At 45.8% G+C, this 27,522-nt stretch overlaps 1 protein-coding gene across 6 annotated transcripts in view; it reads left to right on the top strand.

Moving 5' to 3' along the window:
- ASTN2 (astrotactin 2) overlaps nt 1–27,522 on the top strand; it is a 917,697-nt gene that overhangs the window by 533,316 nt on the left and 356,859 nt on the right. For all 6 annotated transcript variants that reach the window (XM_049711017.1, XM_049711016.1, XM_049711015.1 and 3 more), the window contains one exon: nt 25,489–25,639. In XM_049711017.1, the coding sequence (XP_049566974.1) occupies nt 25,489–25,639 (151 nt within the window). The remainder of the gene's footprint in view (nt 1–25,488; nt 25,640–27,522) is intronic.

The following is a 27,522-nucleotide window of genomic DNA, read 5'->3' as shown; positions in this document are numbered from 1 at the left end:
CACACACAATATCAGTAACCAGAAGAGGGTTTGGGATTCAGAACTTGCAAATTATAGCCACTACGTTTGACCTTGGACACATTTTTTCACACTTCTATCATGGTTTTCAAGAAATCCACAAGAAAAATCTTCATTTGATGTAGTAAATGGTTTTACCGCCTGGCCAGCCTAAGGCAAAGAAACCCTAAAGAATAGAACCGGACTGCCGGTTCCCTCACAGTGTGTCGTAAATGTACTGTCCCCTCCCACTTGCTTCCTCTGGAGCCTCAGAACCTAAAGGAGGTGTGGGTGGAGGGGAGAAGAGGAAGGAGAGACGGGGTAGAGGGAGGAGGGGGCAGGCAAGGAACGCTGAGGCTGGTGGTGAGAGACTTTTCCTACTGGAGACTCACCCTTGGGACTTTGTGATGGAAACTATTCTAGAAACTGCTGGAGGCTCCTACCCTCCCCAGCTGGGTGTAGCCTTGAGGGGTTGCACTGGTGGCCAGATGTTCCATCCTCTTCCTCAATCATCTTGTAGGATTAGCTAGTATGAATGGTGAATCTCCTGCCTTAAAGAATGGAGCATTTCACAGGGCTCTATTTTTTTTTTTCTCTGATTGTGTTTAAACTTTCTGTTTCTGAGGATTAAGCCCAAGGAATACAGCCCAGGAAAATCTCTGAAAATGAGTTCTCTCTCTATAAATCAGTAACAAGAAAACGTAGACCCTCAGAAGCCAAGAACATGATAAGGGAGAGAGGTGTCCAAAAGCAGAGCCCCTAGAAAATGGTGACCCCCACCCCTCCCTGTTAACATTCTTCCACACTCACTGAGCCTTGGTTTCTTCATCCATAAAATGGGAATACGGATGCTTAGTTCTCAGGGTTGCCATGAGGATTAGATGAAAACCCAGCATGGTCCCTGGTAATTAATGTTGCTCTGTAAATGGTAGCTGTCATCAGCATCATGGTCATTGTTGTGGAGGGAGGAGGTATCCATGAAGACTACATGGAGAAAATGACATCAAGGAAAATAGGATGTAGGCACGTGAACATTGTGGGAAAAGATGGAATTCCAGGCGGAGGACTAGCCTAGTAGAAGCACAAGGTCCTGAAAGCTTAAGGCACTCTTACAGAAGATGCTCCCCTGCGCTGCCAGCTTCGCCTGTGTGGACTTAACCCCGGCAGTTCTAACTCAGGGTCATTGAATGACACTTTGACTTTGATCCCACTGCTGGTGTTGTCCTTGTGAAGTGGCCCCTCTTTAATACTCATTGATACCCACAAAGCAAGGCAAAGGACGTGTTCCAGTTCAGCTGAAACCTTGCTCAGTTAAAACCCTGACTGACACTATGACAATTAGAAAAACTTTAAAAAAACTCATTAATTCTGAATCCATTAAATCAATTTCCTGACTCCATGGAGACTAGGAAGGGACTTCACCTTTTAATTCATTAAAGGAGTGATTTTTTTTTCAAGTGTAAGAAACAGCAAGAAAATGCATGTCCTGTTTTCCAGGGCGCACGGAACAAATAATATGTGAATGTAAATTATGCCCCAGACAGGACACACTATTGACTACTTTTTGGCGCTCAGCTTTGCAAAGTCCATTTTGCAACTGGGGAGTCAGAGACTCTCAGCAGAGAGGTTATCTGCTAGGATTACTAGGTCTGATTCCATTTTCCAAACTCTTTCCACATTATCACGTTGTCTTCTGTGATAACCAGACTGTGTACTAGACATTTCTCATTTTTAGAGTTGACTGTAAAATGCATGATTCGATTCTGCTTTTGTCAATTAGAGCAATATCACTAAAGCTAAAACCACCCTGACTGTCCCACCCACATTCACCATTGCTAGTCCCATCCTTTCTTTATTTCTGAGTTTCTCTCCTCAAAATTAGCCACTCGTGTAAATGCGGTTTTAATCTTTCCAACATAACTTTAAATGAGTTTGTTGTCGCTTTTCAGTCCTTTAAAAATACTTTTCCATATATGTCACCTACCCAAAGGAAAGCTCTAATGTGTGCATGTTCTCTTAAATGGTGTCATACTATATATAACATTCTGCATCTTGCTTTTTCCCTCAGAAATATTTTTTGAGCTCTACCCATGTTGACACATATAGAGTCAGTCCATTCCTTTTAACTGCAGGAGAACATTCCAGCACATGACTATACCATTTTTATTCCACAGTGCCCTGGCTGAAGGTTATTTAGGTTGTTTCCAATGCTTTGCTGTTACAAACAGCACCTCGGTGATCACCTCGTACACATATATCTATGTGTGTTATGTTTGCACCCTTGAAAAGCTCACACTTAAAAGCTAACAGGTGGAATGCTCGTTCTAGATCATTTTTATCTGTGTGAGAAGCAGTTTCCTGAAGGGCCTCTGATCCTGGGATCTGGGTTGACCATCTGGTTTACAGAGTTACTGACAGTCTTGGAGGGAATGTAAAGATTCAGACTTCTCCTTTGAAAGTTAGGTTCTGATGCCCAGAGAGACGAAGGGACTTGACCGTGGTCGCAGTACCCAGAGCTCCTCCTTGCATGCGCTCAGCGAGCTTTACTGCTTACCTGTGTCCTTCCCATCTCCTCTTGGCTCTCAGCAGCGGTCACCTACGTCTTCAGGTATGCGCTACACCTGACTCTGCCTTCGGGCTTTAGAAGAAACTTGGGAGGGGGCAGTGGTAGGAGTAATACCCTCAAAAAATTGTGCAACCCTCAACAAATGACAGACAGGAAGCTGGCGGAAAAATACCCCAGGTTCCTTGCCCCTTGGTGGAAAGATTCTAGGTGCCTCCTACCCAGCCTCTGACAGACTCCAGCAAGACTGCAACCATTTCCCATATGGTGACCCACTTATTAACACACCCTTGTTAGCTTTCCTCCCTCCCTTGTCTCTCTCACTTCCCAGCCCCTCACCTGCTTCCTGGGATCACCTCCCAAATCAACTACCTGCACCCAAATCCTTGTCTCAAGGTCTGCTCTTCACGGAACTCAAAGACTGCATCTGTATGCCAGGGTCTGTGCCAGGCAGAAGAGGATACAAGAAATGAATAATATATGATTCGCTGCTCTTAACGAGTCACAAGCCAGTGACCCAGGTCTTCTGACTCTCAGTGCAGTGCTCTTTGTGCTGTGCATATCTGTGCATTTTAATTCAATGACATTCTTTAAAAAAAAAAGCAACCAGTCTTCCCAGCAATCAGTCTGACTAAATGAAGTTTTATTGTAATAAGTTAATTCCACTGCTTTTTTTTTTTAATAGTAAAGACCTGACTAAAATATTAATCCTTAAACTCGGACCTTCACTGGATACCAAGCAGTTTCCCCGACGCGCTATCGCCATCTCCATTTTTCTGATATATATGTTTCTCCTTCCTCTGTTCTTAGAAAATGTTGATGTTCAGTTCACCCTGATCAGTGTTTAGCTCTTCTGGTCAATGTATCTTATTTATTGACCTGAGCAGAAAATCAATGTAGTCTTCATTTGCCGTCCTGTTTAATTCGGGAGAATTGGATTCTGTGGAAACTGTGCCCAAACTACTAGAACCTCGATAGGGTACCATCTACTCCAGAGAGCCTTCCAGGGTCCAGCCTTAACTGACCTCCTCTCCTACCCCCTCCCTGTTTCCACTCCCACCCCTTTAAAAACAGAGACAGTCAAGACCAGATTTGCATGCTTAGTAAGTACAAATGGATGTAAAGTTTGCTTTCAGAACGGGCTGGGTCTCCGAGATCTCTGCCCAAAGACTCCCTTCTTGCGGGGCCGCTTTCATAAATGCACAGGGAGGCAAAATGCCTTTGCCATAAATAAATAACGTGACCAAGAACACTTCTGAAAAGCTGGTTGCTTTCACATTCTAACAACTGCTGGGGAGCCTCAGGTCCAAAACTGCTGCAGGAGTTTTCCTTTCAAACAGACCTCGAATCCTAACCCCAGCTCCTCCCTGATAAACTGAGACTTCGGGCGAATTACCTTACCCCTCTGAACTTCTGTTCGCTCACCTGTAAAAGGAGGCATCGAGGATATTGTTGTCAGAATAACAGAAAATACCCCTGACACTCACATCAGGGCACTGGGCTCCTACTGGTTTTTTTTTTGTTTTTGTTTTTGTTTTTTTTTTGCGGTACGCGGGCCTCTCACTGCCGTGGCCTCTCCCGTTGCGGAGCACAGGCTCCGGACGCGCAGGCTCAGCGGCCATGGCTCACGGGCCCAGCTGCTCTGCGGTATGTGGGATCTTCCCGGACCGGGGCACGAACCCGCGTCCCCTGCATCGGCAGGCGGACTCTCAACCACTGCGCCACCAGGGAAGCCCGAGTCATTGTATTTTTAAAAAGAACTTATATTTGTTTTGGTCACCTTCAAATATCAGTGATCATTCAACACATGTTCCTACTTACCATTTTCTTTTGAAAATCAAGAGTAAAGCCCAATTTATCCCCAATTCCTGGGCAGAAAGGGGGCCCACGTGTTTTCTTTCTAGAAACTGGCAGGTAAATGTCTGTCTTGGCATTGGGATCCCGCTTTAGCCTGTGTCTGAGCAGAGCCTGCATGGAAGAGGCTTTTGGTCAGTATCTGACTGAAGTAAGGAAGTAGGGATGGCTGGTTGTTGCTGCCCTGGAGTGAAAAATATGAATTTCTGGAAAACAATGAACAATTGCAATATTTGGGACACATTATACTTTAAAAAAAACAAGGCTGTTTATTTGAAATTCAAATTTACCTGATGTCCTGAATTTTTATTTGCTAAATCTGGCACCCCTAATAGGAGGTGGTCATCCAATGACATTGAGCTGGTGACATTTGAGCCAAGAGGCTGTCTGGGGAAAGAGCATTTGTGCTTGGATCAAAGATAGCACGATAACAATTGTAGCTCTCGAGGCAGCGGGATTAACGGATTTGTTTTTCTTTTTACTTTTCAGTGTTTTCTAAACATCTTAAAACAGCAATGTATGACTTTTCTAATAAAAAAAAAAAAATTGAGGGCTTCCCTGGTGGCGCAGTGGTTGAGAGTCCGCCTGCCGATGCAGGGGACGCGGGTTCGTGCCCCGGTCCGGGAGGGTCCCACATGCCGCGGAGCGGCTGGGCCCGTGAGCCATGGCCGCTGAGCCTGCGCGTCCGGAGCCTGTGCTCCGCAACGGGAGAGGCCACAACAGTGAGAGGCCCGCGTACCGCAAAAAAAAAAAAAAAGAAAAAAAAATAATTGGTTGAAAGTCAGTGAGCTGGATAGGGTATAGCCTGGCCCGACCAGGATTGACATACAGCTTTATCCATCTTCTCTCCTTTGCTTCCTGCAGACCAGGCCCTCAGTCACCCCACCCAGTTTAACCAGCCCCCTACCCTTTGCCTCTTTAACAAACCGTCTACCCTCAGACCACGTAACCGACCGTAACTGCCTGTATATGAGGGCAGCACCTACTCCACAAATTCACCCGACAAAGGAGGCTGTCACCTTGAGTATGGCTTTCTCACACATAAAGGGTATTTTTGCAACTAATTTCTTTTAAACAACAACTGCTTAGGGGAAGATACATTAGACTAGATCAGGAATTATAGGTGAAGAGTTGGAATAAAGTAGTTTTGTTCAAAAAGAGTAGGCAAGAGCAGTAATTCTAAATGTATTATTATGTGCAATAGGAGATTTTAAACAGGTAGGGGTATTACTAAAGTAATACATGAAATACTCTAGATATGTGACTGGTTCATTTACAGTTCTAAGTCAAGTTTATATTTTCAGGCAAATCAAATAACTCTTCTCAGGAAGGTGGTGGTGAATTTCCTTATATTCAGTAATACGTGGGGAAGGGCTTGCTAGACACTGAATACTGCAGACTTTTCCATCTTAGCTGTTACAGTAAATAACAGCTAAGGGACTTCTAGTGGTTAAGACTAGGCGCTTCCACTACGGGAGGCACGGCTTTGATCACTGGTCTGGGAACTAAGATCCTAATTTTTTGCCACATGGTGCAAAAAAAAAAAAATAACAGCTAACATGTCTTGAATACTTACGTTGTAACCAGTTCTAAATGCTTTGTCTGTGTTAATGCATTTTATGCTTAGAGCAACCCCATGTCCAGGGTGATATTGTTACTTCTGTTTCACAGTTAAGATCTTAGGCAGTCTGGTTCCAGAGCCTGCACTTAAAATATATATATATATATATATATATATATGGAATATATCAAACATATACAAAAGTAGCTGGAGTAACCTCACCTCATAGCTCAGAGCCCAGCTGTCAATCAAGTGGTACCATATTGTTCATCCCAGCCTGCATTCAGATTCTAGATCCTCCACTTTCTTGCTGTGGAGCACTGTGCCTGTCCCCAGGCCTCGCTATGCCTCAGTTTCCTCTTCTGTAAAAGGGAGGGAAAGGAGCACAGGTGCTGTTTCATGGGTTTGGGGTAAGATAGCACATTTTGCCCCGCTCCCTTTTGGACACATAGGAGACATAGCATTATGGGGTTAACGTTCATTTCCCGACTGTAACAGAAGCTGCCAGAGGACCAGGCTGACTGAAGACCGCTGACTGCTGAACAGTAGGTACTCAGTAAATGTCTGTCAGGGAAAGTGAAATGTCTTGTCTCAGCCCCAAAGCTCCACCGCATATGGCTCCTTGTCTTTAAGCAGAGAAATTTTCCTTCCCAAGTTAATAGTTAGAACTGCTCAGAACCTTTTCAAAAATAAACAGTCTTTAAGAGAAATTGTATACTAATGCAAATATCAAGGTACCTCTGGCTACTGTTAGCAAAATAAACTGAACAGTGAATACAAATACATTAGATGCAGCAATGCCAGTCGTGTGGATTCTAGGAACTTTGCTCTGATGACTGGAGCCTACAGAATTGTTTCTAGAGAGAGTGGAATTGCTTTGTGTATGTGAAGGCTAGCAGAGAGCTGAGTTCTTCCTAGGCTAACCTCAAGGCCACTGGCACCAAATGGAATTTTAGGCCAGGCAGAGAGGTAAAATCACTAATAAGATTAATGAGAAATAGTCTTTCTTTGAGCAGCTGCGTCAGGCAGAACTAGGTTGGTCTCATACCTCTGCCACTACCAGCTGGGAAAAGGTCACTTCCCTTCTTGGAGACATGATTTGCTTGCCTGTAAAATGGAGATAGCAATCATGGGGCTGACTCATTATGAGACTTAATGAGATAATATTACAAGTGTGTCTCCCCTCTTTAAACATGCTCTTGTCTTCTTTAGCAACAGCGCCATTCACAGTGTATCCACATTTTTCACGCAAGAAAACTGAAGCTCAGAGAGGTTAAGTACCCTACTCAGAGTCACACAGCTTTTACAGGGGATTTAATTTCAAGGTCTGCATGCCAACGAATGATTTTGTAACTAAATGCTTGGGTATCATTTATTTAAAGGTGGGGGGGTGGGAGGGGAAGCAATAAATGAAATCTTCAGTTCTGTGCACTGAGCCCGGGGAATTGGGCCCCCTTGATTATATAATACAGAAATGGGAAGATTTCCTTTAATTACCATGTTGAGCTATTGCTAGCAATTTGAAATGTTTATGTGCGTCCCAGGCAGCCAATCATCTGGGTGGCAGGTGCAGTTAGAAACATGGCATAAGAAGGGAGTTTATTTATAAAGGGCCTGATGAATCCCTAAAATGAACTTGTCAGTCAGCCCAAGAAATGTAACTGTGAAGGAACAGGAAATTAATGATTGCCCCCCTTGGCATAGACAGGCACTCTGCTATCAGGGCTATGATTTGCTGGCTGTCAGCACATTTCTCTCTCCCCCAGCCTAGTTGCTAGTTATTTCTGTCAATAGAAACTCAGAAATGTTGATCAATAAGCTTAGCATTTGCTGTTTGAAATGAGCTTCAGCATTGCCTGGAAAAGAAAGAAAGAATTGTATTCCTTTCTCTCCCTCCTCCCTCCCTCCCTCCCTCCTCCCTCCCTCCCTCCCTTCTTCCTCCCTCCCTCCCTTCCTCTCTCTCTTCCTCCCTCTCTCCCTCTCTCCCTTTCTCTCTTCTGTAGATGTTTTTTACACCAACCGCATCAGAGCCTGTGTTAATCTCTGAGGTTATACAAGTATTGGGTGGGCCGAAATGTTCGCTTGGGTTTTTCTGTAAGAAGTTATGGAAAAACCCAAATGGACTTTTTGGCCAACCCAATAAATGAGAATAATGAACACTGTGAGTAAACATCATACTCATGTGCCCCTCAAGGTGCCTCAGGAGGGATGCATCCGGGATCCAGGAGGGTAGACAGGCAGGGGACAGCAGTTCAGCCCAAGTGGCACGGTGGAGGGAGGGCTCTTGGATTCCAGGAGGCGAAGAGTGAGCTGGGCTCCGGAATGTGAATAGGAGTCCACCAGACAGCAAATGAGAGGACGGTTATATCCGCATATTCAGAGATACAGTGGTGAGAAATGGCACGCCGCTGCTCCCTCGTGCTTATTTCTGCCTCCTCTTTCTTCTTTTTTTTTTTTTTCTTTTGCTGCTCCCTTCTCCTCAAGGATGAGCCTCTGGTGAATTGTAACACTGTCACTTTGGGGGCAAGAGACATAAAAATACGAACGCTGTGCTATTCATATAGTATAATATAATGCAATGTAATGCAATGTAATATATATTAGTTCATATCAAGTGATGATAATTTATGAAGTATTTACACTGTGCCAATAGAACCATCAGAAGGTCCCCAAGGGCAAGAAGTAGTGGCTGTCTCCATCTACACTGCTGTATCTAGCAGCCTACACATAATAGGCATGCAATGAATATGTTACTTTTAGAATGAGTGTCACATCATTTGCCTGTGCTACCTCTGATCTCATGATACACCAAGATGAATAAGATGAATAATGTACACTACACACGGAGAAGTCAGAGTTATGCTTTTAAACTGTAAATCAGATCATCATACTCCTTGTACAAAATCCTCCAGCACCTTTGCTTCGTACCCAGAGTTCAACCCAAAGCCCCTGCTGTCACCTCCAAGATCCACTGGCCCCTGCTGCTCCTTTCAGGGCCAACCCCACCCCTGCCTCTGGGCCTTTGCACCTGCTGTTTCCTCCCGTTGGGACATGCTTTCCCCAGCCCTGTTCTCTCCAGCACTTCCTCCCTGCTTCTGTTCAAAGGTCATCTCCTCGAGCCTTGGAGGTCCTTGGTCTCCCCACACCAGGAATCTTGATCTCGGCCTTTGCCTTCTTTTCCGACCTTCACTCACCACTCTGACTTTATACTATGCATTTATGTGTTTGTTTATGCCAGTCTCCCCTGAAACATGGCTGGCTCTCAATAATCCCTTATGGAATGTGTCATATAAATTTCTTTTTACATATTTCCGAATTTAATCTACTCAGCAACCCTATGAAATAGGCATTGCTGTCCCCACGTTCAGAGAAGGAATTTAGAACGTAATTAACAATAACACTAACAGCAGTAATTCCTTGAGCACTTGCTCTGTACCAGATGCCGTGCTAGTCACTCTGCATTCATTACCCCACAGATTATCTCCATGACCCCACAAGACTTCCCTGGCATCTTAGTAAACCAACACACCACCCCTCAGCCCACCGCCAACACTCCCTAGCCTCGTTCTGTCAGTCACTGTCCAACACTTCAGCCATTTACCTCTTTAATCCTTTTTAATTTGTTTGAAGGTTCTCTTCCTAGTAGAATATAAATACCATGAGGGAAGGGTCTCTTTTTTTATACACCACAGTCTTTACTATATGTAGAATGATGCCCAACATTTGATATTTCTAAAAGAGCAAAGTCTTTCCTCCACCAAAAAAGAAAACACGATTTGCAGAAGCCAGTTCCTTCACATGCTTGTACACCGTCTGCACTTGAGTGCTTTGCGGACCCTGGGACTCGCCCGTAAGCACGGTCTCCACCTCCTTCCTCCCCCGCACTCTGTCTTTCCTATCCACCCAGCCCAGCAGGCCAAATAGTGGCCTTGTCTAGAACAAGACAGGCAACGCGGGCCTGTGGGCGGTAATTGCATCTTCCCCTGTGCTGTACGTCTCTCTGTCAGCGAGTCTGTGGCTCTTTGCTGCCTGATGTACGTCCACCCAGATCCTTAAGAAGTAGAGACAAGGGGATAAATCCAGAAGGGAGCAGCCCACGGCTCCCCCACACTCCCTGAGCAGTACCACCAAGAGCCTCCCCATCCTTTTGACATAAAGAACCAATTTTCCTGCATATATCTAAATTGGTAGTACATGCTAGTTAGTAGACATTCAATAGATATTTGCTGAATGAATGAATGAATTGGTAGTACATGCTAGTTAGTAGACATTCAATAGATATTTGCTGAATGAATGAATGAATGAATGAGCATGCTGCCAAGTGAATGAGCACATTATCCTGAGGCTCGGGAAAAGGAAAGTGCCTGGCCAGGATCTTTCACCTGAGCGGCAGAGCAGAGGACTTGAAACTACTCTCCTGGGTTCCAGGCTCAGTGGCTTCCTCTGTGCTTCATGGCCTCCTAGGTCCCCAGGCTCAGGCCCCGGATTCATAAGAAACAGGGCCTCTAGATAAAGCCTGCCTGACTGGGTGTGAGACTGAATTTAGAAGCAACTCTATTACCATTGGTCTCCAGGTGCCTTCTCTGATTTTCCTCCTTCCCTCCTCCTCCGCGCTCTTCCAGATGGCGGCAGGGCTGTGATTGAGGCCTCCCTTCCCCTGTCTTCTGCCCTCTGCTGGTCTCTGTCTGTCTTAGACATCCCTCCTGGTCGCGACTGCCTGAAGCTCAGTTGTCCTCTCTCAATGCCCTTCTCCAAAAGCCCTGAATCTTCGTCTGGATCTTCTGTTGCCAAAACTCAAGACACACTGAACACACTTAGAAGCTCTGAACTGAAGTGTTCCTTAATTATTTGTAGACACATCTCTATTTATGTCATTCCCCTGTTCAGAAACTTAGAATGGCCGACCATTGCTTGTGACAACAGTCAGCAAACCCAAGTAGACCTGCCACAGAGGGGCACCTTGAAGAACTTCCAAAGGTGCGTGATCATGGGTAGTTTACAAGCAATTGATTTCCACATCCTCAGCCTTCATGACATTCTGCTTAAGATTCAGATTCCCAAGAGTGAGCCTCTGCTTGGCCTAGTTATCAATTCCCTCACTCACCTGTAGGCTAGAAGAATGCAAGCACCTTGACTGATGAATCCACAAGGCTCTACCCATGGTGCATGTGTGTATGGGGGAATGATGTACATTTCTACAACGCTAAGGGGGTGCTTATACCAGAAGGGGGCATAGATATTGTATGAACAAATCTAAGGGCTGTCTACTGCATAGTTTCACCCCTATTATCACACATCCAACCCAGTGAAATACCACAGCCGCCGTGAAGTGTCTCTTTTTGTTAATTATGTATGCATGTGCATTTGTGTATATGTAATGTTTTCTTGATTTGGGGGGAAAAAAAGTTTGTTTTTTTTTTTTAAAGTTTTTCCATATCATTAGCTATACCTGGAAAGCATAATTTTAAATTTTCACATAACTTATTCTATGAATGGATCGTATTGTCACTGTTAGATATTTAGATCATCCCCACTTTTAACCCCATTATGAGTGATACCACGATGAACATCTTTGAACATATCTCTTTATCTGGTTGCTCTTTTTTCCTTTACAATGCACTACTATAATCACTAGGCCAAACTGTATGAACACTTCAGAAGTTTGGTAGATGTTGCCAAATCGCTTTCCATAAATGTTGGCGATTTATACCAGCACAAGTAGAATAGGAAGAATATCATTTCACTCTACCCTCGTCAGCACTGAGAATCATCATTGGACAAAAATATTTGCCAACTTGATTGGTGAGAACTGCTACATTCTTGTCAATGCCTCTTGCGTTACCACCCATGGGGCAAAAGCTCAACTCTAATGACCTATTTTCAGTCCATAATATTTCTCTTCCTCTTCCTCCTCTTCTTTCCTCCTCTTCCTCTTTCTCCAGTTCTCACTTATTTTTTAAAATAAAATATCTCCTTATTTTTGAATAAGCGTATACATGCACACAGTTCAAAATTCCAAAGATACAAGAAAGTAGAAGTCTTTCTTGATCCACACACCCAACTACCACCCACTCCCCTCATCCCAAACTGGAAGTACTCTCCTCCCCTTCTGACTTCCCATGGACCTTTCTGCTGTGTCTTCTCTGTTCTTCAATACTGCTGGCTTTGTGGAGGGCAGAGACCATCGCTTAGTCTTGTCTGTACTTCTGACTCTTCATAGCACAGGGGAGGGTATAGCAGGTGCTCAGTAAGTATCTTTGTAATGGATGGTTAGATGGAACGATGGGTATATGAATGGATGGATGGACGGATGGACGGATGCTTATTTTGTTGATCCTGAAGAAATTAGGAATCGTTGTTTCAGGCTTTGCGTACCTAACAGTCTTGTAATTATGATCAGCCGGCAATTACCTAGCGATTTCCACCACATAAAAACTCCATTCATTAAATTGTGCTACAGGTAAACCTGATGCTTCAAAGTAGCAATATTTATTTTCAGTAAATGAATTAACTAGTGTTTAATTACCATAACTCACTATCCACTACTTTATGTTTTGGCAAGTAGCTGATAGACACAGGCTTTTCCTGCGTGGAATTTACATTTTATAAAGTCATTGTTTGTAGGCTGGTAGAGGTGCCTCGTGTTCTACACAAGCTGGAGTCTCTTGAAAAAATGGCATTTTCTTCTAACCTGTCACTACCATGCAAGGGCAGCAGGCACCCCAGGTGCTGACTGAGAAGGGCAGTAAGAGGGACTTCACAATGGCTGGACTCTTGCTCGGTGCTGGACAACGTCTGGGTGCTTTAGGTGGTTTATCTCATTTCGTTGTCACCTCTGTCCTGAGAGGGAGGTGCTATAATCTCCATTTGACCAATCAGGAAGCTGAGATCAGAGACACCAAGTGACTCTCTTGAAGTCACACAGTGAAGCTTCCAGGCAGAGCTGGGTTTCGGGCTCAGAGTCCTCTCACTGGCATCCCGAATGCTTTCTGATGTTTCAAATTATTCTCTTTTCACATTTCTTTTCTTCTTTTGTTCTAACAATGCTTGGAATGTTATTTCCTCCCTGCACCTATATTATAGAATCGATTTCCCTACTTTATGGGATAGAATTGCACTCTCCAGGCTTCTTTTCCCTTCTCTGGCATGTTGTCTCCCCCACTCCCCACACATATTACCCTCTAACGCCTGTCCTGTCTTTCTTCTCATTTCCTTTTCCTCCTCATCTTTGTCCTCGTCTTCCTTCAAGAGCCAATGTATTGCTACTCCCTCCAAGAATCCTTCCCCAACCGGCCCAGGAAGAATTCCTTGCTTCCTTTTGGAGATCTCATGTATTTTTATGCATCTGTGCTGTGAGTATTCACTCCACTTTATAAACCTTGTCGTCTCTGGCTGCAGTCTATGCACTTCTTGAGAGCGGGGCTTTGTCTGGGCTCCTCTGAGTGCTGAATATCTAGCGGATGGCTTGCTACTCCGTAGGGGCCAGTGCATCCCTGTTGTGGTACATTCAGCAGCTCTTAAGTGTGAGTGGCTGCAAAAATCTTGTCTCACCCTAGAAGGTATAGAAGGGGGGCATTGAGGGGTAGCACTCGCCTCTTTGCACAAGGTGCATTGCCTCGTTTATCTCACCCAGTCCCCCAGGCACTGAGGGAACATTGCCATGATGCATTTATAGAGGAGGAAACTGAAGTTCACAGAGGGAGATCACTTGGGTGAGGACACGCCCTTAAGAGTTTAAAATTTTCTTTTTCTGAAGGCAAAGTCTGTCCCCCTTTCCCCACACCACATATGCCCCACCAGGAAGGAGTGATTTTGGTGTGATCGTAACTGAGTTTTAATTTCCTGTCTCTTCTTATCTGGACCCAAGCTTCTGGTTATATTCACAGATCGACAGATATTCGGGGAGAAGCTTTCTCTATCAAAGTCTAGGCAGAGGCTCTCAATCCAGGGTCTGTGCTGGTCCATGAAATCCCCTAATAATAAATGTTCACTTTCACCAACTTCTCACTGAAATTTAGCATTTCCTTCTATTGCAGACATGGGTGTGTTAATAGCACCTGTGACTTTTTCGCCAAGAGAAATCACATGTAGTTTTATATCATCTTACGTTTGTTGTTTCATTTGTTGCAGATGTCTTAAAACATAGTTTATTCTCTTCACTACTTCCAATTTACGGTCATTATTACATCTGTTCCTAGACCTTTTTATTTAATGTGTCAATAAAGAAGCATATATATCATTATATGCCAGTTGGCTTTTTAAAAAAATGTTTTGATAAATGGTTTCTTATGTAACGCTTTTTGTATCTGATCTTGTGCGTTTAAAAACATTATTCGAAGATGTGGCCCATATGCTTCTCTAGACTGACAAAAGGGTGACAGGTTGAGTTAAGAACGCTTGTTTTCCCAGCTTGGAGTAACTTTCAGGGTTTCAGCCCGAAAAGCAGGCTATTGTCAGTAACAACCACAACAATAATAGCGAGAGTATCCGTGCAGTGGTTCACATACATTTTCATCCATTCACTCACTCATTCGCCCATTCATTCATTCATCTGTCCGACAAAAATCTGGGTACAATGTTCCAGGCACTGGACTGCAGTAAGCATGACAGAGCCCCTGCCTTCACGCAGCTTTTATTACCTCATGTCATCCTCATGTAACCTAAGAGGGTTATTATCCATGATCCATGCATGGGGAAACTGAGTTCAGAGAGGCGGAGTGACCTGTCTTCTCAGCTAATAAGTGGCAGGGTCTGGGTTTCAGCCCAGGGCTTCTTCCTGGTAGCACAGTTGTATTTATTTCTCATTTCCCTGCTGACTGTATACGTCCCTTGATTTCCTTAGATGCAAAACAGTGGAAATATTGGATATGATGGATACAATGGAAACCATGGCTATTCTCTCTCCCTCCCTCCCTCATTCTTACATTTCCACCTGTCCTTCTTGGGAAGTCACATAAGAAATCTGAGCTGGAGGGACCCTTAGCAATCATCCCATCATTGTATAAATGTGGAAGTAGAGGCCCAGAGAGGGTAGAGGGTTACCTGGGGACACATAGCAGTACAAGGTAGAGCTAGACCCAGACCCCAGTCCTCCAGCCTCCAGCCGGAGCCTGTCCTGCTGGAGGATGCAGCCCTGTTTACTCCCTAATGGTGGGCTCTCCTCTGCCCCTCTCAGGCAAGCCCCTCTGCCCTCCCAGGACACCAGGGTCTCCCACCATCGCCGGGCAAGAGGGCTTCTGGAGAACACGGCGCCTTTCTACCTCTCGGAGCCCACCTTAATGAGCTTCCCTATGAAATCAAGACTTAGCATCGTCACTGAACCTTTTTGATTTCTTTTGAATATAATGATGGGATTTGCAAGGGGCAGGAGAAAGGGGGGGGCAGGTTGGCAAGGAGGAGGCTTTCTATGAGTGAGCAGTCAACGCAGGGAGGGGGAGGTAGCTTTTTGCCAAAGAAGGGTGGCCTCAGAGATCAGATGGACTCCAGGGTCATTGTGTGTGTGCATGGGCCACACATTATCCCAGCACCCCTGGGGAAAGCCCAGATGTGACAGAACTTCTCCAGGCCACTGGCTGGTTTTGCTTCAGGGCCTGACACTCCCCGGGGAAATATGCTCCCCCCAACACCCAACGCCCACCCCCAGTTCCCTAGGTTAGCTTGTCCCCTCTGCCATATGCTCTCCTGGTATCCTGTATTTTGTAAGCATCTATCATAATTTGTAATTATAGACACAGATATAGATGTAGATACAGATACGGGTATAGATACAGTGACAGGAACTTGCTGGGTGGCTGTGTTCCATTCACTGAGCTGTAAGTTCCAGGAGAGCAAAGCCTGTGTCTGTTTTGCTCTTTTCTGTATATTTAACCTCCAACCTCCATGGTGGTGAGTGCTGGGTAAATATCTGTGACATGAACAAATGCATTTCCGGGATACAGCAGCCCCTTGTGAAGGTGTCTCTATGGGCCTGATGATGGTGAGGGCCTCCTACATCTTCTCTCTCCTGGAGTCCTCACCACGACCCTGTGAGCTGAATTTTATTGTCCCTATTTCACAGATGGGCAGTGGCCACACAGAATCATTTTCTCTTTGTCCCCAAGACCACACAGCTGAAGGGCCTCATTCATCCCTCCGCCTCTTCCTTGCTTATTCAGTGAACAGCTGCCACATACCCAGCGTGCAGGGGGAAGCGAGTGAGGAGGGTCTCTGCACGCAGGAAGCTGGCAGGCTTCTCAAAGACACAGGCGCTCACAGGAAGCTATGAGACCACTCAGCACAGCGATATGTATTCCTGACCTAAACTAGTGCAAACCATGATTGCTAAGGGAAGGGGAATGATCAGGGTCAGCTGCAACACCAGTCCCAGAATCTCCAGGTGGGAAGGGATCCTTAGGAGGAAGGCAGGACCCTACTGGGATTGGAGACGGACACACCAGAGCAGAGCCACGGTGTGTCACAGGGCAGGTCCCCTCACCTCTGTAAGCGCCAGGTCCTGATCCGAGTGTGTGCATCTGTTTTAATCAACAAAATGGGGATAAGAATGGCACCATCCCATAGGGCTCTAGCAAGCCCTACGATCAGATAGGGACTTCCCTGGTGGTCCAGCGGTTAAGACTCCACGCTTCCAATGCAAGGGACACGGGTTCAATCCCTGGTCGGGGAACTAAGATCCCACATGCATGTGGCCAGAAGAAAAAAATACAAATAAAAAAAAAAAAGAAAGAATGAGATAACCCATGTTAAGTCAAGTTCTCAGGTTGTAAGTTCTCCATAGATAGTAGCCATTGTTGTGACTCTCACTATGATATTGTACTGCCCTCCCCCGGAAGCTTGACTTTCCTCCACCCCAATCCCAGAAAATGGCCATCCCTCCTCAGGTTGCATTCCTGCAGTGACCAGCAGCAGCAGGACCTTGGGAGATAGTGTTCCCATTGCTCAATAGCTCCGACTTTAAAAAAGCCCAAATCTGCTTCCCTGTGCCATATGCCAGCTCACCCCGGCCCAGAAGCCATCTACCAGCTAATCTTGATAAAGCAGATGCCACGTGCCAGCCACTGTCCCAACACTGTTCCTAACATGATCTTCAGCTGGTCTCAAAACCGCTTAGTCCTCAAAACAGGGACTTCCTTCCTTCTTTCCTAAAACGGGGATGAGCATGTCATTTGCATCACTGTGTTTTCATGTGGATTAGGAAGGCGGACACATGTCATGCTTGAAACATTTCCTGGCATATTATGAACGTTCAATAATCATGAACTATCATTACTGCTGTCGTCGTTATTGCCATCATGATTATATAAAATCGTAGTCTGTGTTATTAGTCTAAATAAAAGCAGAAACTGCTTCTAGAACCCTTGGGTGGATGCGTGCTGCTCCCAGGGTGAAGGGAAGAATCGTCGAGGCCTGGCACACGGAACCTTGTCTAGCTTGTCTCCTCGACACTCCAGCTTCCCTGAATTGCTTGAAGTTCCCCCGATCAGGGTACACCCTCTGCTACTTCTGCCTGGAATACCCTTATCTCATGCCACCCTCCTTCATGTGGCTAATTCCTGCTCAGCCTTTCTGCCTCAGGTTCAATACTGCCTCCTCCAAAAAGCCTCGTCTGACCCCCCACTACCAGAGTCTGGGTGGATGCGGAGGCCTCTTTATAGCCCTGTGGCCCCAGTTATGTTGTGAGGTTAATTGCTTTTGTTTTTCCCTTCCTCCTTAGCACATACTATGTCATATCTATCCCTATATCCCCCCTCCCCCCAGGAACCAGCCCAGGGACAAATTAGGTATCAATGAAAAAATTTAAGTGAGTAAATGGATACTGTGAGGCCCCAGGTCTTCCTTTTTTCTCCTGCATTGAGCTCCTTACAGTCTCCAGTCATGGCCTTTGCAATTTTGCAGGACAGTCAGATGATTCTAATTTTAGCTGGCTGTTGGGCACCTTCTGATAATATTTTGCATATATTATCTAATTTATTTCCCTCGCTAACTCTGCCAGCTAGGTATTAATATCCCCATTTTTCAGACAAGAAAATGGAAGCTCAGGGTTTAAGGGACTCACCCCAGGTCTTATGGTGAGTGAAGCTGGGGGACACACCTGCCACGTATCACTGTTCTCCACAGCTGCTCCTGCCGCTGGGGCTGAGGAGCCTCCCTGAACGTGAGGCGGGGGTGGGCAGGGTGGGAAGGCAGCTTGATTCCTGACAAGCCCTGTCCTCGGTGCCTCCCTCTCTGGGAGCTCAGGAAACAAGGCTGCCTGTTGTCATCAGAGAGTGATTAGTCTGCACCCATGGGGGGCTTGTCACTGTCTGGGCCCTAAGTCATCCATTAGCACCTCTCTGTGAGTGACACAGACCTTTCCTGGTGTTTATTAACAGGGGGCCATGTCAGCATCTGTTCCCAGCCGCTGGCATGGGGCTCAGCTGACTCGGCCCACCAAATGGAACCCAGGTGATGCGTTCACACTTAAGGAATCAGCTAGTGAGGGGATGGCAGCCTCACTCAGCCTGGTAGGGTCTGGCTGACTCTGTTTTGAAACCAGTATTATCAGAACAAAAAAAAAAAAAAAAAGAAGAAGAATTAGAGTGTCAGAACTGGAGAGATGCTTGGAAGCATCTTAGACAGCGGCTGGACTTAATAGATGCAGAAATACAGGCAGAGTGAGGCCAATGGAGAGACGTAATGATAACCAGTTCAGTACCGGGCATGCAGTAGGTGCTCAAATATTTGTTGAATGAATGAATGATAAATGTATTTGCATTGGGTTTTTGAGTTTGTAAAACAAGATCCTATGCATCTTGTCATTGCATCCTCACAATAATCCTACATGGTTGGGAGCTAGAAAGATGCTGTTCGCATTTTGCAGATGAGAAGAGTGAGGTTCAGAAGAAAGAGTCTGTAGACAGGGGTCCGCAGCCTGTTAGAAACCGGGTCGTACAGCAGGAGGTGAGAGGCGGGCAGGCGAGCTAGCGAGCAAGCGAGCAAAGCTTCATCTGCGGCTCCCCATCGCTCCCCACCGCTCCCCACCGCTCCCCATCGCTCCCATCGCTCCCCACCGCTCCCCATCACTCCCCACTACTCCCCATCGCTCCCATCACTCCCCATCGCTCCCATCGCTACCCATCACTCCCCACCACTCCCCGTCACTCCCCACCGCTCCCCATCGCTCCCCATCGCTCCCATCGCTCCCCATCACTCCCCACCGCTCCCCATCGCTCCCCATCGCTCCCATCACTCCCATCACTCCCCATCGCTCCCCATCGCTCCCCATCGCTCCCCATCGCTCCCCATCGCTCCCATCGCTCCCCATCACTCCCCACCGCTCCCCATCGCTCCCATCACTCCCCACCACTCCTCATCACTCCCCACCGCTCCCCATCACTCCCCATCGCTCCCATCACTCCCATCGCTCCCCACCGCTCCCCATCGCTCCCATCGCTCCCCATCACTCCCCACCGCTCCCCATCGCTCCCATCACTCCCCACCACTCCTCATCACTCCCCACCGCTCCCCATCACTCCCCATCGCTCCCATCACTCCCATCGCTCCCCACCGCTCCCCATCGCTCCCATCGCTCCCCACCGCTCCCATCGTTTGCATTATCACCTGAACCATTCCCCCCGCCCCCCACCTCCCTGTCCGTGGAAAAATTATCTTCCACAAAACCCGTCCCTGGCGCCAAAAACGTTGGGGACCGCTGATGTAGGAGAAAGAATGTGGGTTCTTGAGTTGGACATACCTCGGTTCAAATCTAAACTCCAACACTGACCTGCAGGTTTTCCCATGTAAAACAGGAAATGGCAGTCCAGTCTGCTGTGTCTTTTTGTAAATACAGTTTTATTGAAACATAGCCGTGCTCATTCACTGCATTTTGCATGTCGTCATCGCATATTTTCTATGGCTGCTTGTGTTCTATAAAAGCAGAACTGAGTAGTTGGAACAGAGACCATATGGCTTGCAAAGCCTAAGATATTGACTATGGATTTCTGTATAGAAAAGTTTGCCAACCTCTGTTCTGCCTGGGGTGTGTTAGGTACTTAATTAATGTTGGTCTTTTCTCCTCTCAGATGAAGGGGAAATGGCTTTACTGGGATCCTTTTTCTAAGACTTTATAGGCCTTGTAAATACCACAGTGTAACATGCAGAACCTGGAGTTGGAAGGTGTGGTGTGAGGAACACTGGTGTTAAGAGTCAAAGACCAGGGTGTTAATCTCGGCTCTGTCCTACCGTCCTACTCAGCTTAAGGACGTGTCTCTGAGCCATGAGTAATGGGTTGAGTAGCATCCTCCCAAAACCCATGTCTACCCAGAACCTCAGAACGTGACCTTATTTGAAAATAGGGTCTTTGCAGATGTAATTAAAATAAGGCCATAATAGATTAGGATGGGCATTAAATCCAATGGGTGGTGTCATTGTGAGAAGAGGAAAAGACACACAGACACAAGGAAGAAGGAAGAAGGCCATGTGACAATGGAGGCAGAGATTAGAGTGACGCAGCTACAACGCCAAGGAATGCCAGGTGTTGCCAGGAGCCACAGGAAGCTGTGAATAGGCCAGGAATGCTTCTCTCCTAGAGCCTGTAGAGGAATCATGGCCTTGCTGACACCTTGATTTTGGACATCCAACCTCCAGAACTGTGAGAGAATACATTTCTGTTGTTTTAAGTCACCTGGTTTATAGTACTTGTTACGGCAGCTCTAGGAAACCAGTACACTGGTGTTGTCCTCTTTTATTCCAATTCAGATTGAGGCTACTGTGACATGTACATAGGCCAGGAGGCGGCACTGGGCAGTGTGCAAAGGTGGCACAGGCTCTGTTCTTCCAGTTCTTCCTCCCCTAAGACACAGAGGGATGGGTATAGATTTCTACCAGCTTTACAGTTAGGAGAGCTCTGACTTGCCCAAGGGCACAGAGCAGGTTGGACAAGCTCAACGGTGGCCTGGAGAAAGCTCACGACCTGACGTCAGGCAGACTTGCATGCAGACCCTGGCCTCAACACTTCACATCCATGCGACCCAAGACAAGTGCCGTCTCTCCCCAATATCCCGTTTCTCCAGCTGTACAGGGGGAGTAAAAATGTATACCTTAAGGCTATGGAGACAGCATGGGAAAGGAGCCTAGCACAGTTCTCCCATAGCAGGTGCTCAGGAAGTCATAGATGATGGAGATGATGTTGGTGATGATGGTGATTTCTGGCAAAGCTAGGACTCTCACCGGGATCTCCCCATCACCCCAGCCCACCTCCACCTCCAGGGCTGTTCCCTCCATCCCTTTGCGCCCTGCTATTGGGGCAGCTCTGAGCTCCAGCAGACCCCAAATCCTGCATTCAGCAGCTGGGATGAGGGATGGAGTCCTGAGTTAAGAAAATGCCAGTGTCTGCCTTAGCTCCCTCTGTCACTTCCCAGACTGACACAATCACTGCTCTCAACTCAGTAACAGCCCCTGTGTCAGGGCTTTGTGTTTTAAATAATGTTCCCCTGGTATAACTGATGTTTATGCAGAATCAGTGCTTTCAAAAGCTAACAGCCTCCTTATTTGTATAGCCTGAGCTGTCGCCAGGTTGCCCTGGAAGGTGAAAATTTTTTCTTGTTTTTCTCCCCTCTTCCTTTGTTTCTCTCTGTTGTTCTGTCTCTGCTCTTTCCACTCATACAGTATCTTTCTCTTCACTTTCATTCTCTGTCTTTCTGTGTCTGTCTCCTTCCCCCATCCCCTTCCTCTCTCCCCCCCTCCCCTCCTTCCCTCCTCTCCACCTTCTCTGTACACTTCCACATTTGTTCTCCTTACCTTGGTAGTTTCTCCTTTTTTAATCTCTGGGTCTTACTCCTGTTTCTCCTTTGCTTTTTCCTGATCTAGCTCTGCATTTTTTCTCTCTTTACACCCTTTGCCTCCGTCTTCCTCTCTTTTAATCTTCCTCTCTATGACACTCCTGGGTGTGTCTCTCTAACTCTCTCTGTCTCTCTGTCTCTCTGTCTCTCTCTCTCTCTCTCTCTGTGTATCTGTCCACTTGTCAGTTCATCCATCCTTCCATCTATCCATCCATCCACTTTCTTCTGGATGAGGGTGTTTCTGCCTCTCAGTTTCTCTTCTTTCTTTCTAGCACATTCTCTATATGTTTATCTCTTTTCTTGCTCTCACACTCTCTCAGATTGTCTCTCCCTCCGTCTTTATCTCCTTCCCTCACTTATCACTTCTTCTCAGGGTATTAATATTTTAATAGCCTTAATGTCTTTCCAGGACCCTCAACCCTTTCCATGATTCAAAAGTGGCGGATCTCCCAAGAGCTTCAGTTCAGGGACTGTTGATTCTCTTCCTCCATCTACCTGTTACCCTGACCTCAGTCTATACAAAGTTAGGAAGTGATGGATAAGTTTGCAGCTCTATTCCTCACATATTCTTTTTTGTCCCTATACAACAGCCCTGAGCATGAAGGATTTGGGATGGGAACCCAGAGTTGGGGGTAGGCAGGGGAGTGTCCTCTTTGGAGACACTCTTGTTAAAATTACTGATTGGTGGCAGTGGCATCCATGCCTTCTGGTGTTTTCTTTGTTTCACTTGAAAAACATTTACTTAACACAAGTTCTTAGCAGGCCTTGTGCTGGCAGCTAAAGTGGAATGACTAAGTCATGAGTCTTTCACTCAAGAAGCTTACAGTCTCTTTGGGAAACCATAGAGTTGGTGATGAAGATCAGTAAGATAATAGATTTAAACAGTGGACTCAAAGGGAAAAGGAATTAATTCTGCTTGGGGGAAGTAGAGAAGGTTTCACAAAGGAGGTCACAGTAAGCTTGGTGGAGGTAAGGACTTTGTCCAATGTCACTACTGCATCCCTAGTACCTAGAATGGTGCCTGGCGCATAGTAAACACTCAATAAACATTTGTAATATATGAATGAATGAATGAATTTGAATATGAACTTGAATTTGAATAATTTTTACGAATTCTTAGGATTTTGCGGGGGAGAAAATTTGGAGATGAGCGTCCCAGGCAGTAAAGCATGGTTAAGGATTCAGAAAGGTAAAGGTACATACTGTCCTCAGATCCCCTCTTCAGGGCTGGCCCACCCATCCTCCAGAATGTGACTGAGGCTCACAGCTCTGTCCCTCACTGGGCACTGCCTTCAGCCATAAGGAACTGCCTCTCCCAAGGATACCCCCTTCCAGATGGCAGCCATACCAATGACTGGCTGGCGTGGTGTTGCAGAGGCCTGGATCCCTTGCCTCCATTCAGTGTGTCCCTAAAGGGCCATCCAAGCTCCAGAGCGCCCCTCAGGACCAGCTGAGGCTTCGGATCTAAATGGCATCAGCCACATGGCAGGACAGCCTCTCCCCTGCCCAGTCCTGCCTTGCTTACTTCCTACAAGTATATCCCAAGAGGGCTCCTTGATAAACCTCGTATATGCAATGCTCTGTTTCAGAGTCTGTTTGCAGTGAACCTGACCTAAGTTTGTGTGTTTAGGGAATGAGAAGAGACCTGGGGGTATCAAATGGAGACTCTGAGGACAAGGTGAAATGTAGCCAGGCGAGTAGGCAGGAACCAGATTATGAAGGACCTTGAATGCCGATGAAACTAATTTAGATTTTCTTCTATAAGTAATGGAGAACTATTGATCCATGGGGTATCTAATTAGAGTGGGGGCTTACTAAGTTCACTGGCAGTCAGTATGAAAGATGGGATAGAAGGGGATAAGGCTGGAGTCAGGGAATAAGCTAGGAGACTGAAACCTGGAGCTCCAAGCCTGAGGAGAGAAAGGATGGGGGAAGGGATGAAGGATGGTCCAGAGACATCCGCAATAGTGCTCACTGGTCTCCTCTTACGACATGTACATGTACCAGCATCTCCCTTCTTTCAAAATTCCAGAGTCCATGAGGCATACAACATGGAAGAATATAGTGCCTCTTTTTATTGCCTGTAGTGTCCCTTTAATAATATCTCCTGCAAGTGTACGCATCATAAATAATCCAGTGCTAGGATATTCCTTATTTGAGGCCCTTTTTCCAGAATCTTCCATTTGTATCTCTCATGTAATAGAATTTTGGCAGATCCATGGACTGTGGTAGCTAGTCTAGTCTTGTCTCTTGTGAACCTCATTTGGGAGGAGTCATGCATTTGCCTAGAGTCTTATCACCTTTACAACAGCTGATGCTACCATTATTGATGGTGTGATTAGTATGCAACGGTCTGAAAAATAAAGTTCTAGGGTACGAGGATCAGGCAGTTCTGTGTTTGTATCTTGGCTCTGCTGTTTATAGGCTGTGTAATAATTTGGAGTAAGCCCCATACCGCCCATAGCTTCAATTTATATCCACTATGTTGGAATAATGGGAATTTTGCAGAGTTGCAGAGTTGTTATGGGGAGGTCTGGACTCTGTAGAAACATGTATGATGCAAGTTAAGAGCTGTGTAGTGGGAAGAACTTTCTCTTTGGACTCAGATGGAGCTTGGCATGGACTTTAGTTCTGCCACAGTACAGGCTTGGTGACCTTACTTCACCTTTCTTTTTTTTCTTTTTTTTCTAAATGAAGTATAGTTGATTTACAATATTGCGTTAGTTTCAGGTGTACGACAAAGTGATTCAATTATATACATTTTTTTTCAGATTCTTGTCCATTGTAGGTTATTACAAGTTATTGAATATAGTTTCCTGTGCTCTACAGTAAATCCTTGTTGTTAATCTACTTTATATATAGTAGTGTGTATCTGTTAATCCCATTCTGCTAATTTATCCCTCCCTCCCTTTCCCCTTTGGTAACCGTAAGTTTGTTTTCCATGTCTGTGAGTCTGTTTCTGTTTTGTGAATAAGTTCATTTGTATCTTTTTTAGATTCCACTTGTAAGTGATATCATATAATATTTGTCTTTCTCTGTCTGACTTGCTTCACTTAGTATGATAATCTCTAGGTCCATCCGTGTTGCTGCAAATGGCACTATTTCATTCCTTTTTACGGCTGAGTAATATTCCATTGCATACATGTACCACCTCTTCTTTATCCATCCCTCTGTTGATGGACACTTAGGTTGCTTCCATGTCTTGGCTTTGTAAATGATACTTCACCTTTCTGAGCCACAGTTCCCTTATTGGTAAAATGGAAATCTCATGCCTACTTTCCAAAATTATGAGGATTAATGAAATAAAGGGTACCAAGTTCCAAATATATTCCTCTTTATCAAAACTAGACAACCATCGGAAATTCCACAGCGGTCCAGTTGTTAGGACTCGGCACTTTCACTGCTGGGGCTGGGGTTCGGTCCCTGGTCAAGGAACTAAGATCCCACAGGCCGTGAGGTGCGGCCAAAAAAAATACAACAACAAAAACCTAGACAACCGTCATGTCATGTGATGATATATCTATTGAATTTATTTCTTTTTGTTTTTCTTTACTTCTTATTTTTTAAATATGTGTTTAACTTTCTTCGTTGTAAGTATAATAAATGATGATCTCAAAAGTAATAAATGCACATTAAAATTATTTTTAACCCAATGATACAGATGTCTCTGGAATTTAACCATCTCCTTTCTCTCCAAGGGAAGAAGCCATGCTGTCCACATACTTTGAAACCATCAATGACCTGCTGTCCTCCTTCGGGCCCGTCCGTGACTGCTCTCGGAACAATGGGGGCTGTACTCGAAACTTCAAGTGTGTGTCTGACCGCCAGGTGGACTCCTCAGGATGTGTGGTAAGTGCTATTGGCCTATGAACATGGTGCTGGCCCAGGTGCCAAGGCTACATACTGGCGGCCCCTCCCTGTGAGGGGCAGCTGGTCAAGGAAGATCATGCTACTCCTAGCACCTACCTCTGTGGCCTTCAACACACCAGGCTGCCTTGGTTTCCTCATCTGCAAAGCGAGATAATGAAACTTACCTCCTGGAAGTGTTGGAGGAATGAAATGAGATATTAGAGCATTAGTACCCAATAGGTAGGTCCTTGAGAGCTCCTGGCCTCTGGTTCACCAACACCCCAGGCCTTGCCCCTGCCCTGCCCCGCCCCACCGGTACGAGATCCGCCAATCCGCTGCAAGCTCTTCATTGGATTAAGGGTCTGAGGGTGTGGTCACTCTCAATCCCCAGGTAGAACAATGAACACCTTTGAAGGAATTCTGTTAACACATCTCCAGAAACACCTCTGGATAGGATCATGTATAAAGGTGCTCAGATGGAAATGAGCTGGGGCCTCAGCCCTCCCCAGTGTTTTCACACTGGGGTTTAGCCTTCCAGGAGGCTTACAGTCCAGTTGAGAGTGAGGTAGGGCCTGCCTTATTTCTGTGCACTCAGTGGGGAACATGTCACCTGTGCAGAAGAGAAGTTTCAGCTGAGACCTCAGGTTTGTAGAAGGCTTCCTGGAGAAGTTGGTGTCTTAACTGTCTTCAAAAGATGGGTCAACGTACATTAGGAGAAGAGTGGGGATGGCCAAGGCAAAGCCATGGAGCGGGGCTGGTGGCCTTGTTGGCAGGGAGCTTTAATATCAAATGTGGGATAAGGACACAGAAGAAGACATGTGAGGATCATTGTTGCTTATAGAAGAGGGTCCTTAACTGGATGATTTGTTTTATAGGAATGACCAAGGGTGCTTGTTTAAAATGCACATTCCAGGTTCCACACTAGAAATTTTGATTCTATAGACGGGTTTCTGTCCCAGGAATCTGAATTTGTAACAATGTAGTGAGTGTGTATATGTGTGAGACATGGGAGTGTGTTGGAAGCACACTTGGGAAACGTCCTACAAGCTGAACAACTTAGCCGGGTATTCAGTGCCTTCTTGATCTGGCCCCTTTCCAGCCTCGCCATCACTTTACTTCATTCTCCACTAGAGCCAAATGGAGCTAATTAGTTGTTGTTCCTGAATATACTTGCCACCAATGTGGGAAGCAGAGTGACTTTCCAAGGTCTCACCACAAGGTGGCAGGATGGAGGCCCAAGAACATGTCTCCAATACTCTCAGTGTTAGAGCCACTTTGGGCTGCTTTCCTGAGGAGCTGAGAAGAGACAGCAGCAGAGAACCTTGGAAAGAAGGCTGGCCTGAGTGAAGTGGGCTTACGCCCTGACTTGGTCATTGGCGTGTTGGTCATTGGTCATCTGTGTTGACCTCATTAGCCTCAGTTTCTTAATCTTTCAAAGAGAGCAATAGCTCTTGAACTCACAGCTTTTCTGAAAAACCAAAGAATGTAACTGGAAATTATTTGAGATTTACCCAGTGCCATTTGTGTGTGATGATATGATGAAAGCCACAGCTACTGATGAATTTATGTAGGCGATATGATATGATATTTGGGGCCACAAAAATTCAAGAGCACCGTGTATTTAATTTCCTATAGTGCTTCTACAACTGAATTTTATTTATTTTCTGCTCCATCCATTGGCAGTGGAAACGTAATTCTAGTCAGTTTAGGTGTGCTGCCTCCTACCCCTTCCTGAATGTCTAAGTTCAAGGGGACTGAGGTACTTGTAAGGCGTGGGAGTGAGGGGATGCTTGATGCTGGACCATAACCTCTCAACTCTAGTACCTGCTGTCTCATCTGGCCCTTGTCCATCACTCTCCTTCCTTTGTGGCATAAGCCAGGAT

Source organism: Orcinus orca, chromosome 6 (assembly GCF_937001465.1).
Source record: "Orcinus orca chromosome 6, mOrcOrc1.1, whole genome shotgun sequence".
Classification (NCBI taxonomy): Eukaryota; Metazoa; Chordata; class Mammalia; order Artiodactyla; family Delphinidae; genus Orcinus; species Orcinus orca.
Note: the sequence above shows the minus strand (reverse complement) of the source record. Positions and strands in the feature narration are given on the sequence as shown.